This window comes from Macrotis lagotis, chromosome 7 (assembly GCF_037893015.1).
Source record: "Macrotis lagotis isolate mMagLag1 chromosome 7, bilby.v1.9.chrom.fasta, whole genome shotgun sequence".
In the NCBI taxonomy this organism is placed as follows: domain Eukaryota; kingdom Metazoa; phylum Chordata; class Mammalia; order Peramelemorphia; family Peramelidae; genus Macrotis; species Macrotis lagotis.
Window position 1 is genome coordinate 129,471,634 of NC_133664.1, and position 16,246 is coordinate 129,487,879.

The 16,246-nt window shown below is 33.8% G+C and overlaps 1 protein-coding gene across 1 annotated transcript in view; it reads left to right on the forward strand.

Annotated features, from left to right (window-relative positions):
* CADPS2 (calcium dependent secretion activator 2) overlaps positions 1 to 16,246 on the forward strand; it is a 713,380-nt gene that overhangs the window by 141,498 nt on the left and 555,636 nt on the right. The window contains exon 2 of the mRNA XM_074195280.1: positions 80 to 193. Within this exon, the coding sequence (XP_074051381.1) occupies positions 80 to 193 (114 nt within the window). The remainder of the gene's footprint in view (positions 1 to 79; positions 194 to 16,246) is intronic.

Consider the following 16,246-nt stretch of genomic DNA (forward strand, 5'->3'; position numbering starts at 1 on the left):
ATCTTATATTAAACTTTTACATATCTTTAAATTTGCCTTCAGGAGTTAACATTTTTCCTATCTTCCCTCATTTTTACAGCTTAATAAACAACAGTTGCAGCTATTAAAAGAACGATTTCTGGCCTTCCTTAATGGAGAAACCCAAATTGTAGCAGATGAAGCATTTTGTAATGCAGTTCGAAGTTATTATGAGGTAAGTGAAAAAAGCTTTTTTTTTTTTGTATTTTATGTCTTAAAAATTTCTGTAACACTTTTTTCCTTATTAGTTAGATTCAATATTTTATATTTCTAGTCCAAAAGCCCTTGTTTCCTTACAAGAGAGTAAAAATATTAGGTGAAATGCTACTGCTGATCATATAAAAGTGTCTGCTCACAAGGAACTATAAGCTTTCCTCCTCATAGAATTCTGTTATTATTTCTGAGTGACCAACTTTGATTCCATAACCTGATTATTAAATGAATAGAACTGGTGCTTTATAACATCTTTTGAGGAAGTGGGGGAGAAGGAAAGGTTTAGAAAAATTTTTTAGCAGGGATTGGTAAAGTTTAATATTAGCTGTCTTTGTGTCCATGTATCTAAATGATGCATTTTTAATCAAGGTTCCCATAATAATTACTATTTAAAAACCAATAAATAATTTGGAGGTGATAAATTACTTAGTTTTTTTTTCTCTGAAGGAATAATAATATAAACACCATTTTCTCATTCTTTTGAGTTTAACAAATGTGGATTTTAAAATAGAAATCAACTATTCTTCCCTTTATCCCCTTGTATAGACCATGATGGTTTTTAAGCCCAAAACTGAATTATTAATATATGTATTGCCCTTTTATATCTTATTCTTCAAACTCCATAATTAGCAATTATCCTCATCTTATTCTACTTTAGGGCATATGTCAAACTAAATCCACTAATTTATGTAGGAAGATCACAGAATTTTAAAAGTTGTCAATATTCATAATTTCTTCATTAAAATAGTCTCCATTCCCTTTGTCATTTTAGAGGATTATAATTCGCAATCATACCTATACTTAGAAAATATAATAAATGATATATATATAAGATATGAAATCTGATCTTTTCTATATAAAAATAAATCTTGCTTTGCTTTCTTATTTTTAAAAAATGGCTTATTTTGCTTATTTCATGCTCAATTTTGTTTTTATTTTCATTTTATTGTATTATTGTATTGCCCATGTTTCAAGTGGTATTGTCAATAAGTCAGCAAAAAGTATTTTGCTAATTTGTTAAGTATATCTTGTGCAGTTGTTGCTGTACTCACTTATGTGTCTGTAAAAAGTAAACACAAAAAATAAAATCAACCTTTGATAATATGTTATGAATTAAGCTGAAAGCATGGTGTTCTTGCTATTTTTATCTTTAGACCTAAGTACATTTATCCATTTCCTCTACATTTCTTCTTTTACTCTTATAAATGTTACTTTTGAGTTGCTTTTGGCTGTAGCTTTTTCATTAACTTAGTAGTCTATATTCTAGTTGGAGTTATTGTTTATCAGTCCTAATTAAATTGCTTTATATTATAAACCATTTTTTGTACTTTACTTTTTCATTCACACTTTCAATTCTGATGTAGAGTATACTTTAATATAATATTTTGCACATTAACATTTATCCTGTCTGTAAAAATGATTCTCTCCATTTACCCCCAAAGTATTGGACAAAGAACATAGCTTAAATTTCTATTCCTTACCTGGGAGGTTATTTGTGAACTGTATATGTTCCTGGAGATAAGGTTTTTTGGAAATAGAACTTTTAAAAATATACTGAAATGTATTTTTAATGTTTTTATGAAAATGAATATTTTTGCTGTGTGTGTGTTAGAAGGACTATCTCCGTTTCACCACCAATGTAATAATCCTTGAAATGTTTGTTTTCTTCACATTAACAATACTATGATAGCATTAAAAGTCATTGAAAGGTGCTCTTTGAGAACTCCCACATTCACACATTTCTTTGGAGTTCTTAAGAGTATTCATTCCTAACTACAGAATTTAAAAACCTAATAGGAGAGTAGATTGTAAGTCAACTGACTAGCTGTGGAAATGGTTGAATTTCGTTTCATCTGGGAAAAGCCAGATATTTCAAGTCAGCCTTGCCATAATAACTTGTATGAATATTACTAAAACAAAAGATAATCATATCATAATTACTGCTTATGCACACAGTTGTTGTACAGACTTAATGTTTGTTATCACTGAGGCAAGTCAGTTAACCTGTGTGCCTTGGATTTCTCATCTATAAAATGATGATAATTTCATCCTACTCATAGGTTTGTGTGATCTGGGCAAGTCACTTAATTCTGTTGGTCTCAGTTTCCATATCTGTAAAATGAGCAGAGAAGAAAATGGCCAATCACAACAGTATTTTTGCCAAGAAAAACTACAAATTGAACACAACTGAAAAATAATTGAAAATTATTTAAATTCATTTGAGTCATAAACATAGTAAATGCTTTGCTTTTATAGAAGTGATTATTTTTAATCTTTGACAGCCTTATAGTCTTTAAATCTGAAGTGAGGCTAAGTTCTTATTGAAGTCTGTGTTCTATGTTAGAGAGTTATGGGAGAAATATGAAAAGAAAGGGGGACTAGAGTTGATTAAAACATTGAGGAGTGTGGTATACACACATACTTTGTAAAGATTTGAACATGGGAAGTCAATCAGAATTTGAATTTAGAAATGATGTGAAGGAAAATTTTCTGGTTAAAAGAGAAATGGGATTGGGGCAAATGAAGAGGATCACAAAATAGAATCTTAAGAACATATAAGAAAAAGAAGAAAGTGATTGGGGTAAGATAAACTAATGTAAGAAAAGGAAAATGGAAATATTGGAGTTTGAACCATTCATAGAATGGATTATTGGGTGGGGGAAAATTGATGAAACAGAGTTATTTGGTGGCAAGACTGAAGTAAAGTAAAATATGACTGTGGGATTGTGTTGAGACCAAGGGAGCTTTTGCATTAAGAGGTGATAATGGAATATATATTTATTATCTAAATTTATTTTCTAAACATTTAGAGTTGAAGTGTAAGTACCTGCAAGTTTTGCAGAAAATTAATGACTGAAAATTTCAACCAATATAGAAAATAGAGAAAATCATTTACTTCTTTATGCTGAAATTATAATGTTTACATTTCTGCCACAACTAGATGACAGTTATTTGTTTCCCAAGTGTATGTAGGATGATTTCCCTGAAGGAGAAAGTAAAAGACTTAATTCCTCTCTACTTTCCAGGTTTTCAGACTCTTGATAAATTGTTCCTAAAACAAATGGATATAGTAGGAAAAAGAAAAGCATTTTAGGTGAAAAGGGGAAAGTTTGACCCTTGTAAGGATCTTAGAGAGTGAAGGAATATTACACAAAGGAAAAAGGGAAAGGGGGGAAAAAGAGACAGTTTATAAATAAAATTTAGCAGATTTCAGGCTGTTTGACTAGATATGGATAGTTTGAGGTGGAAGAAGTTCTTATCCTTCAAGGAATTTTTAAATATAGATACAAACATTATATGAGCAATTTGGGTTAGAGGAAGAAGGGTAGCATTAGATAGTGGTTCTCTGTTGAGAGAGAGTGCACATTTTTGTTGACTTGTTAACAACAGTAGTGAAATCTGTTGCCTTCCAGGGGAACATGTTGATAATTACAACTATCCTGTTTAGGTTATTATATGGGCACAAATGACATTACTGGGAAGCAACTAAAAATATTTTTTTCAATGATTATGCAGTCATGGGCAGGAAACAGATTTATATCAGGGAGAAAGATTTTTCCCCTCTATTGATTAAAGATAAGAGATGCAGAAAAACAAAGGTTAATCTGAGCAAAAACAGCTGGCTAAAGAAGTGGAATTTGGAAACGGGACTTGAAGCTTTGAACTTAAAGTACAAGTATAGCAGATTCCTGGCCAAAAATACCTCACAATGACTAGGAAGAATTTATTAGCCAGGTGTGATGCAAATGTAATTGAAGTAGTTTTAAACTATTAGAAACAAGACAAAAGCAAGGATAAAGTTGTTTATTTATTTATTTCCCCAACTATCCCCCTCAGCCACCATAGAGAGTAGTTATAAAGAAGCAAAAATAAATTTCCTGGAGCCCCGAGGAGATAAGCTCCAAGGAAGTACAGTAGTAAAATTTATATAAAGTATATAAAAATAGCCACAGTTAATGAATAAGAGCCACCATAGTTCTTAATGCAAGGAGATGAACTTGACCCACAGGTAGAGGAATCAGCAAGGAAAGACTATGCTAGATCTGATAATTCTTGCATATCTGGAGAAACTAGTTACTAGGGTTGAAACTGGGAAGCCCCATGGAAAAAAATGACCCCTGCTTTCTGGATTTTGTGATAGAGTGGGGGAAAAAAAGCTGGACACATTCTGACATGCTTCCAAGATTTGAAAAAAATACCACTTTTAGAGGAAATATGGGTAAGATATTAGATTGGAGTAAAATGATTTTAGAGAGGTCATACCATATGGGATGGAGAAATAGCCAAGAAGGAAATTCTGAAGATTTAAAAAAGAAATTATTCCAGGAAAGTTGAAAGAGGGGGAAAGTATTTGTCTGAAAGAACTGATGTATCTTGCTAAACCTAAAATTATAAAAGCTTTATAAACATAGGATTATAATAAAAGGCAAAATATAGATTAGAGATTTTAAAGTTTTATTCTCTAAGATCTTACCACTAACTTATAGGTGATGGCCATTTAGAAAATGACCTCACATGAACTGGAAAAGAGTTGAATTTTACACAGAAACAGAGAATAGGGGAAATGATCAACCTCCTTTGTGGCCTGATCATGAAGATTGCACAGTATTAAGTTGCCCAAACTGCTTCTCAAAGACTATCATCCCTGTATACTACTATTTGGTCTCTTCCTGGCAGGACAGATCTCCCAACAATCCTGATCATTGCCCTCCTGAGTTCGTAATTAACATAGGGAAGATACCTGGGGGTCTTAATTTCTTACTAAGTTGGTCAAGGTGACAGATATGAAGGCTGAATACTCTCTAAAGAAATCAATCTTTCTTTTTTACTAGGAATATAGTTTTGAGAATCTTATACTTAACAATCTAAGCAGAGAAATCATCAACCAGCTTAGATTTTTAAGAGATATGTACAGAAGTTGAAAACAAGGCCAAATAATAGAGGAAGGTCAATTTAATAAGGTGCTGTACAAAGCATGTCTGTAATGTGAAAGCTCAGAATGAGCAGAGGCTTAGAAGCAAGTAGGTTTTTAAAGATATATTGGGAAGAACAGGAATGTCTAAGAAGGTATGGGAATGTGGATTAGAATGAATAAGATAATGGGCAAACAATAATGGGGAAAAAGGAAGAATTGCTTAATTCTTGGTTTGCTTCTGTTTTTAACTAAATAAGGAGGATAAGCTTTGCTCAGAAAAATGACAATAAAAAATCACAAACAGGATAGTAAGGGACCTCTAAACTGCTTTGATAAATTTAAAGCATGTATGTTCTCAGATATTGAGGAAAGTGGAAGATGTGATTGCTGGACCACTGACATAGCATAGAAAACTGGAAAAGATAATTCAACATGGAGAAAGGGTGAAGTTGCCCCAGTTTTCAAAGAGTGAAGAGAATTTGGGGTCACTGAACTTGATTGAATGTGATACCTGTGGAAATTCTAGAATAAACTGTTAATGAAGTGGAGAGTAAATATAAAGAATGGGAAGATGGAAACTATAATGGCTTCATCATGAGCATTTCTTGCCTAGCTAACATTGTTTCTTTTTTAACAGAATCACCGAAACCAGTAGAAGAGAGAATTACTACAGGCTTAGTTCAACTCTAGTTCAGTAAAGATTTTCTTATCAGAAAATGGAAAGTCATGGAAAAGATAGTAATACAACCAAAGATACCAATACAACTTATACAACAATATGAGGGAACATATTCCTCTTGACAGGAAGTCTCTAGGGTAATATCTCACCATCTTCATGTGGCCTTGAGTTGACTAACTTTTTATTTTATTCATGACTGAATAAAGTCATAGATGATAATCTCATTAAATTTATAGAGGATAAAAAGCTGGTTAAGAGAGTAAGGATCCAAAAAAGATTTTGATGGACTAAGAATTTGACTGAATCTAAGATAAAAGTGAATAAGGATAAATTTAAATTAGTTCCTTTAAGTGCAGAAAAAAAGTCTCACTTGTTACAATGTAGGACAAGCATATTAGATGGCTAATGTCCTAAGAAAGATCTGGTGATTTTGGTATGATACAAGTTTAAAATGAATAAACAGTATAATGTCAGTAGTGAGAGAGAAGGGGGGATGGGGGAAGGACTAAGACTGAATTAAAAGAGACAGAACTTCCAGATCATTTAGAAAATGACCACATGTGAACTGGAAAAGCATTGAGATTTACACAAAAACAGTCCTACTGTATTCTGTTGTAGTCAGACATATAGTATGTACATACACACACATACACACACACACCAGAAAGACATTGCAAATGGGGTTTTATCGCCCAGAAAAGTCTTGAGACCATGGCTTATGAGGATCAAATGAAGGAATTGGACCAACTAACCAATTTCTAAAGATGTGATGATTTAGGGTGGAGCTTGATAGCTATTTTCAAGTCTTTGAAAATTTCTCATATTTAGGTAGGGTTAAGTTTTTTCTATTGAATCTCAGATTACAAAGCCTGGAGCAGTAAGTAAAAGTTCCAGAGGGATATATATATATATATATTTTAAAACTTCTGAAGAAGGTGGTACTAAGGAGGTCTGGGAAAGATTTCATGCAAATTTCTTTCAGACAGAAAGGGAGTCAGAGAATATTAGAGGTAGGGCTAAGAAGGTAGAATGATCCAAGCCTAGAGGAGAGTGAAAAGATTCTGAATTAGGAGATGGAATTTTATTTTTCAAGGAGGCTAGTATCACTGGGTCATAGAGTATTTCTAAAGAAATAAGTAGTTTGGAAGATGGAAAAGGCAAACAGGGCGAGGTTATAAAGGACTTTAAACAGCAAAGGGATGATTTTATTTTTTTATCCTGGACTTGATAAGGAACTATTGGAATGTATTCACTTTTTTTATTCAGTTTTGATGGAGGAGAAATTTATAACTGAGTGGAGGATGGAGTATAGTGGAGAGATTTGAGGCAAAGACTACATCTTGCTAACACAATAGTTCAAGCATAAGATGACTGAAGGCCTTCACTATTGTGGTTGCAATGTCAGAAGATAGAAAGGTGGGTATATATAAGAGATGTTATAAAGGTATACATGATAGGACTTGGCCATTGATTGAATATAATGGAGAGGGAAGGAAAGTTGAAAAGTCAAGGATACCCTAGATTATTATGATCTTGAGTTATTGGGAGGATAATAGTTTTCTTGATAGTAATAGGGAATTTAAGAATGTTTGAGGATCTAGGGGGAAAGATAGTAAATCTAATTTGATTTTAAGGTATCTCAGGGCATTCAATTTGGGTTTTTTAAGATATCTCATGACATTCAGTTTGATTGTTGGAAGTGCAAGATGAGATGGGAGAGATGTTAGGACTGAGCACGCAGATCTGTGAATCTTTTGCATAAAGATGATAATTGAAACCATAGAAGCTATTGAGATCACCAAGTGAAGTAGTCTTGGGGAAGAAGAGAAGATGAGGCAGGATAGAACTTTGTGGGACCCCCTGCTGTTATGGATAAAGATCCAGCAAAAGAGATCAAAGGGGGGAAAAAGGATCAAGGAAAAACATTTCTATTGGGAAAGGTATTGTATATTGGGGAAAACTCAGTTAAAAGTAAAAGCAATTTCTTTTAAAGGAATAGTACGCAAGGAATAATTTTACAAGTAAGTGATAGAAATCACCAATGTCCTTGCTTTCTCCTTGGAACAGGATAATGTCAAGCCTTCCTGACCCTACTGTTTCTAGATTCTGGGAGGTCTGTGTGTGTGTGTGTGTGTGTGTGTGTGTGTGTGTGTGTGTGTGTCTTTTTTTCTAGGTGTCTCACATATATTGTTATACAATCAAAGACCAAGGGGAGCCCTCTCTGAGTGAATTTTTCATCTCATACTCTAGTAAAATAATGTCTCTCACCCAAGCATTATGTGATATTTAATAATTTGCTATGAAAGAGAAATGTTTTCTAGGTACTGTATAGGGGTTTAAGACTCCAATAATAGCATTTACATAATGCTTTAAAGTTTGCAAAATACTTTAATGTTTTATCTCATTTTATCTTTATAGTGCTATTATTCCCAGTTTTTACAGATATGAATACTAAGGTGGACAGCAAAATGACTTGCCAAGATTTATACATTAAGTAAACGTTTGAAGCTGACTTAAACTCAGATTTTCTTGACTCTAATGCTCGCTCTCTATAAATTATGCAACCTCATTGGTTGAGGGAACAGGAGTAGAGAACTAGAAAGAAGCTTAAGGAGATGATGTGGCCATTTAAAGGCTTTTTAAAAATATAGAATTGAACATATTTGTAGGTCAGAGGTAAATGAGTCAATAGAGAAAAAGGATAAGAAATATTCAAGGTATTTTGATGGGGCAAGGTCTGAGATGAAGTGGAAGGGCATGAGAGAAAGAGAACAAGACCAATGTGACTCATAAAAATAGTTTTAAATTTGTAGTTAGAGGATCTAGATTCACATATTACTTTTGCTGCTTATTTCTTATGTGAGAGTAGGTAAATCACTAAAAAGCAACATTCCTTATATGTTAAATTTAGGGACTCTGTTATAATGAGCTCAGAATTCCCTTATAGGTTCTTTGATGATTTAGGTAGATTAGCCTTGGCAAACAAAATGTCTACTTCAAAGACTGGAGTAGGGTTTTCAAGATAAAGACTGAGGGAGATGAGACAGCTCATAATTAAATGGGCTTGATTTTTCTAAAGTAGGAGGCAAAAGTCTCTGGAGAGGTTATAGTAATGGTAAATATTAGGGAGCAGTGTGATTGAGGAAAAAAAAGGTTTGGAATGATGAGAGGAGTGGAATAGAATAAAAATTGAATCAAGGTGAATCAAGGAAGAATAGAAAGATGGCTAGACAGTCACAGGATCCTTTTTTTGGTATTAGAAAACATGAATTTTAATTATAACCAGTTAAGAAGGTTTCTTGCTTTTATCTAGTGGTTGATTATTCAACAGTTTAGATTTTGGAACACTTATAAGGCAGGTATGATGCAGTGATGAAAATTAGAAAAATAGAAGGCAAAAGGAAAAGGTATTAAATATCATTGTTGAAATTGGACTGATCAACTCTAGGGTCAAGATTATGAAGTTAAAGTGAGATAAGCAGCTATCATAGACTTTGTGTGAACCAGGAGGGCCAGAAGGACTAGAGATTGTAGTAAGCATGATGAATTGGTTTATGAGGCATAAAGCAGAGCTAGAAAGGAGAACAGGAGATTTTTATTAGAGATGGAAATTTCAGAACTTAAAAATCAAGTACATGATGCAGTTGTGGATGTTGAAATCTAAGGTATATCCTATCTCTTTGAGTGGCTAAACTAAAATTCTAGAGGTTGTAGGAGTGTCTGAACCAGAAAAAATTGTGTTTGAAGGGATAGCAATACATATGCTAGGAGTTTCTTTTGGAGAAATTTAAACCAGATTATTCATAAAAGATTAAAAATACAAAAGAAAACTGCATTACTGAATGCATTGGCAGTGTATCAGTGTTGCTTCAATTCCCCATCAACATGATGCATTAGCAGAATGAAACGGGCAGGTCACAGAGACAATAATGCTACTTTATCAGCCAATTCACATGTACTTCTATCTAATACTCAGTACCTTTCAAGGATGTCTTAATTGATTAAAGATTGTTTTAGGCCTGATTTAGAAACATATGATTGATTGATTCAGGAGAACTATTATTACCTATTTAAAATATCAGGTATAGCATTTGTTAGTTAACTTTAATAAGAGGTCAGGAGATCCAGTGATTGATTGACTCAATCAAATATTGTCCTTTATAAAGGACAGGACAGAAATGGATAATGAAGAGTTAATATTCAAGATAAATGGTGAGTGATGAATTTCTCACCACACCAAGGTGAACACTGCAAAATCTGACAGATGTAGTTATTGAATTATTTTTTAAAAATCATAGAGAATAAAAATACCATAAGAAGGATACATGTCTTGGTTTTCAAAAAGGGGGAGAGAAGATAGTCTTTAAGCTTCAAGTCAAATAGTTTGACTTACATTCCTAGATAAGTTCTGTTTTTTTTTAAGATTAGTAAACATCTAAAAAAAGTAGTAATAAAAGTAATAATAGCTAGCATTTTTAGATAAGTTTATTGTTTACATAACCCTTTGCATATATTAACTCATTTGCTCCTCCAAAGTCTCCTATAAGTACTCTCTTTTTAAAGATTAGGAAGCTGAGGCTAACAGAAATTAAATGCCTTATCTAGGATCCCATAGCTCATAATTGACTGAGGCAAGATTTGTTTCTAGAATTTTCCTGGTGGCAGGGTCAGAACTCTGTCTACTTTGCTACAGAACTTCCTGGTAGGATGTAATATATCAGATTAGGAAGGTGTTAGTCCCTTTCCTGGTTGATCCACATCTTGAATTTTTTTTAATTTTGGAAGCAACATTTTGGGAATGACTGATAACATAGGGAGCATTTAAAGGAAAGCAGCTAAGATGGTTAAGGGCTTCTAGATTATCTCAGTTGAGGATCAGTCAAAAGTTGATAGATGACTGTGCTAGAGAAGACCCAGTTTGTTAGCTTTTCAAGATGACTTGAAGAAAACTTCAATTTGTGCCTATTTGCTGACCTGGGGATCAGGATAGTTTTATGGAAAAACAATGTGATAACCTATTAAGAGGATCAGTCTGTCAAGAAGCCCATAGATTTGGAAAGCCACTCTGTCTTTCCAAAGCACAAGTGAAGAAGGAAACTGCTTTTTCTAACTCTGCAGCTTGGAAAAGAACATCTAGAAATCTTTTGGAAAAGAAAATGTTGCCTCAATTTTGCACCTCTGTGGCATGGATGATGTGATTGTAGTTAAGACAGATTATTAAAGACGTGCCAAGTAACTGCTCAAATTAATGGAAAATATATCAAAATTGAAGCATGCTTTAATGGAAGCTGACTACATGACAGGTGGTAAACAGGACATTTTGGGATGCACTATTTAACCTGCAGAAAAAAAGCCTGTCTGTGGCATGTTAACTGCCCTGACATATTTAAAGGGATCTTACATGGAGGGAGAGATTCTATTTTTCTCCCAGCTTATTACCTCACTCTCTGGACTTGTCCCATGTCTCAGGAGCTTTGTTAGACTTGTTGCCCTGATGTCCCCAGCACTTTCCTGGCTGTTTTACCTCCTCATTAGCCTTTTCTCTAGACATGGAGCCCATTCCTTTTCCCATAGTTTTCTAGCTCCCCTTGTTTTGTTTTATCTTGCCTTATTAGAATGTAAGCTCCTGGAGAGTAGGGTCTTTCTTGTTTTCTTGTGTTTGGGTCCCCAGTGCTGAGACAGGACCAGCACACAGGAACCAATCAAACATTCCCTCTGTCTCTTCATTTTTCTATCTTTCCAGTCCCAGAGCTAGTGGGGAATTGCAGGGAGATCTTTAAGCCAGTGCAGGATGAACACTTGCCATGTATGTGCAGTTCAAAGACTTGTTCTGGCATTGATCGGGCTAGATGCTCCCTAAAGGCCCATCCAGCTCAGATTCTGTGATTTTGTGAGTCTAAATTAATTATTGCAGCTGGGGACTAGCTAGGGATTAGGAATTGGGAAGGGGAAAGGAACTCAAAATGTTCCTTTATTTAATACCATATTCTTATGCAAATGGAGCATCATTTCTGCAATATTTAACTGGAGGCAGAGAATGTAATCTTAAATTTTCAGCTTTTTTACTCCCCAACATAGAGACTGTGGTAAATGAGAGATATAAATCAAACATGGATTATAGAGTGGTTTCAGCATTTTACAGAAGCAAAGTCCATTAACAAAAGTAATATAGGAACAGAAACCATCGATAAACCCTCTATTTTATACTGGACATAGCCCATCTGAGTCATTATCTTTAAATATAAAATTATCAAGGAGATGAGAGGGAAGTTGAGATGTGTTTTTTCTTAAATACAGATATAGAGGAAAGTAATAATAGATTTATTTTTGTGTGTAATTTCCCATATTGTACTTTCCATCTGATGTTTCTGCTTCTGGCTTCCACAACACAAGGTTCATAATATCTAAATAAAATTTACTGTCTGATTACTTGACAATTGATATGTCAACCAATAAATCACACTTGTTTCCAAAGGATAGTAAACTGTTGCTTAGAGCTTATTATAGATTTTCAAGTCCAGTTATTTTTAATAGATGTGGAGCATTTTCTTTCATTCTCTCTCTAGTGTCTTGCAAAAGTCTTCATGTTGAAGAACAAAGTGGAATTTAATACAAATTTATATATCCATTTTGGCACCCCACATGTTTAATGGTTAAAGAGATATTTAATATTCAATTCTCAGATTTATTTTAGTAATTTCCTAAGGCCTGAAACAACAAATTAAATTATATGTAAGTTTTAATAGTGCTCAAGATAGGGCATTATCACTACTCTTTAAGGGATAAAGACTCGCAATATTTTGAATATTAACTTTTCTTCATGTAAGTAAAAATGGATAGAATTGAAACCCAATTCTGGAATAAGGACATGGTATTCTAGGTTTGAATAAATAGAATGTAGTGTGTTTCTTCAGACTTTTTCAATCATAGGAAAAGCAAACTTTTTGATATCTTGGACTACATTTAAATCCTAGTAGAGTGAGACATTAAATTATATTGCTTCAGGGGACTGTCACTGATCTAGTTATAATCTTCCTTGGTGGTTCTTGATGCTTTGCTTCTAATAATAATATTTCAAATGCTATTGCCTCAAGAAACCATTACTGACAGTTATTATCTTCTTTGATATTAATACCTTGTTTCTGATAACATTAGGAATAATAATATTTTCATTCTTTGGAACCATGCTTATATTGGAAGAATGTTTCTAGCACTATTACTGAGTCCAGCTCATCAATTCTATTTAAGAAACTTTTATTAAGTAACTATTTTGCACAAGGTGCCATATGATAAACTGGAAGGTTACAATGATATTACCTATTCATCTCCATACTTACACAAATGCATACATCTGTGTATGTGAGGGAGTGGAATCTGCCAAAAGAGTGGAAAAGAAGACCCAGGGGAGGATTTCAGGAGAGCTGGGTTATGAATAATGGTCTAACAGTGAAAGACTGAAGAATATCCAGGTAGTAACATCAACATGGGGGTGACGATCAACCTTAATGGACTTGCTCATTCCATCAGTGCAACAATCAGGCATAGTTTTGGGGTGTCTGCAATGGAGAATACCATCTGTATCCAGAGAAAGAATTGTGGAGTTTAAACAAAGACCAAAGACTATTACTGTTACCTTGTTATGTAATTTTGCTATCTCTTATACTTTATTTTTTTCCTTAAGGATATGGTTTTTCTCTTATCACATTTAATTTAGATCAATGTATGCCATGCAAACAATGGAAAGCCTAACAGACAGCCTTCTGTGGGTGGTGGTGGGAGGGAAGTGAGATTAGGGGGAAAAATTATAAAATTCAAAGTAAATAAATTAAAAAAAAGAATATCCAGGCAGGTAGGAAGAGAACCAGGAGAGATGGCAAGGGAGTAAAGAAGAGGGATATCCATAAAGAAGAGTTAGTTAAGAATATTAAAAGCTATCAAGAAGAATGATGATTAAGAAAAGACAAGATTTTTCTGACAAGAGGTCATTGATACTAACCCTTAAAGAGAGCAACTTTCAGTAAAGAGACTTGATTGTAAGCCAGATCTGTTTTGGCCAAAAACTATGAGTCCAGATTAACTTTATTTTTCTTGGACTAGCTAAAAGAGACCATTATTTTCTTTATTTCTTTCTCACCTAACCTTAATCACTTAATGGACCTTGCCTCGGTCAAACTGAAACCTGGGAAAGATCTTTATATTAAAAGACTAAGGTTTCTCATTGGGGCCATATCTAGTCATCCTGATTCTATATATCTACATATCTAGATCTAGATGTAGATCATCGATATCTATATCCAAATGACTCAAGAGGAGAGAGTAAGGCTGATGACTTTGCACAGCCCTACCTCTTTTAAATTCAATTTACTTTGAAGACGTGGCATCACCATCCTGATGTCATAGTCCTCTTGGAGAAAGAAGGACAAAAAATAAGTTGAGAAGTGAAATGGATTTATTAGGAAATGAAAGGGAAGCAAGTTTATAGATTACCTTTTCAAGATGGTTGTAAAAAAAAAAGAGAAGTAGGACAGTATCTTAAAGTGGTAAGAGTATTAAAAGTTTTATTTTTAAAGGATGAGGCAGAACTAGGCTCATTTATATTTAAGAGAAAAAAGAACTGAGAGAGAGAGAGAGAGAGAGAGAGAGAGAGAGAGAGAGAGAGAGAATGAATAATCAAGGAAGCTAATGTTTGACATCGAAGACATTAATATTAAGGGCACAAGTAGCAAGATTAGCCTATGCAAAGAGAATGACCACTGCCTTTTCAGAGAATATAACAACAAAGGAGAGAGAGAGAGAGAGAGAGAGAGAGGGAGGGAGGGAGGGAGGGAGAGAGAGAGAGAGAGAGAGAGAGAGAGAGAGAGAGAGAGAGAGAGAGAGAGAGAGTAAATAAAGCTCTAGAGATGAAATTTTTAAGTTTTGGGATGTCATAGTACCCTTTAGCTGTCTAATAAAGCCTATGTATCCCTTCTGAGAATAATCTTTTTAAATGCATAAAATAAAATACATAGGAATACAAAGGAATCCAATTATATTGTAATTGTAATTGGAAAAAAAAAAAGTAATGAACCTATCGGTTTTCTTTGGACCCTAGGTTAAGAATCTGTGCTTTACAGGAATTTTCAGGCTTATGGATGAGGGAAGTTCAAAATGAAAAGCCTTCAGTGTTTTTTTTAGTAATATTGGTAGTAATAGTATTTACTAAGAAAAGGGAGTGACAGTGGTGTAGAGGACTTGAGAAGGTTTGGAAGAGTATGACAGTTAATTAGGGAATGAATGAATTTCATTGCCACAGTGAGAAAAACCCAGTTAATAATAATAATGAGGTTTTAAGGATTATAAAGTACTTTAAATACATTATGTATTAATATGCATGAATTAATTTTTGCTTCACAATAACCCTGTAATTTAGAACCTCCCACTCTTCCCTTACCCCTAACATCCAGCCTATGATTTCATAATTGAAGGAATTCTGTTGGAATGCCCAATTCTTAGAATATTTCTTAGATTCTTAGAATATTTCTTAGAATGATTCTTAGAATATTTCTACATATCCTAGTTTGAGAATTACCAAAGGGCACTATGATGTCATCCAACTAACATGTGTCATAGGCAATACTTGGAAAAAAAGACAAAGATGGGAAAAAAAATTTATAACAAATCCTTTTAACCTTCAAAGAAAATGACCATGACATCCTTGGGTTTAATTGTCATGACATTGGATACCCCTATAGAAAAGGGCTCTAAAGAGAAAAGCAAAAACAAAGTCCTTATATTAGGGAAGGTAAGAGAAATAAGTATATACATAATTCCTCCCTACCAGCTACCCACCAAGCTCTGTGCTGAGCACTTTAGAAATATCTCACTTGAACGTCACAACAACCCTGGAATGTAGGTACTGTTACTATCCTCAGTTTACAAGGAGGAAACTATAGGTAAATAGAAATTAAATGACTTCCTCAAAGTCACACAGCAAGTACGTATCTGAGGTTTCATTTGAAATCAGGTCTTCTTTAGTCCAGACCAAACACACCATCCACTGCACCACTTTGCCGCATAAAACACATATGGAAGATAATGTTGGAGATTTCACATTTCTGAAGCAATTATTAAGGAATCAATTCACAAGGCATCTGAAGGAGGGAAAGATGGAAAAAGATGGTAAAAGATGGTAAAAATCTTAGGTCTTATGAATATTGGAAAAAAAGTATCCAAAGTAAAAATCAGTGATTGCCAGCATAATACCTGCTTTCACTAATGCAATTTAATACAACTTTTAAAGAAAAAAAAGCTCCATATGCATCAAGGACATTCTCAATGATGATATTCAGATGAAAAAGGAATACTTTAATAAATGTTCCAAAGGAAACTATATGTTTACTTTTGCTCAGTTGACTAATAGATGTAGAGATGCTAGATTTCAC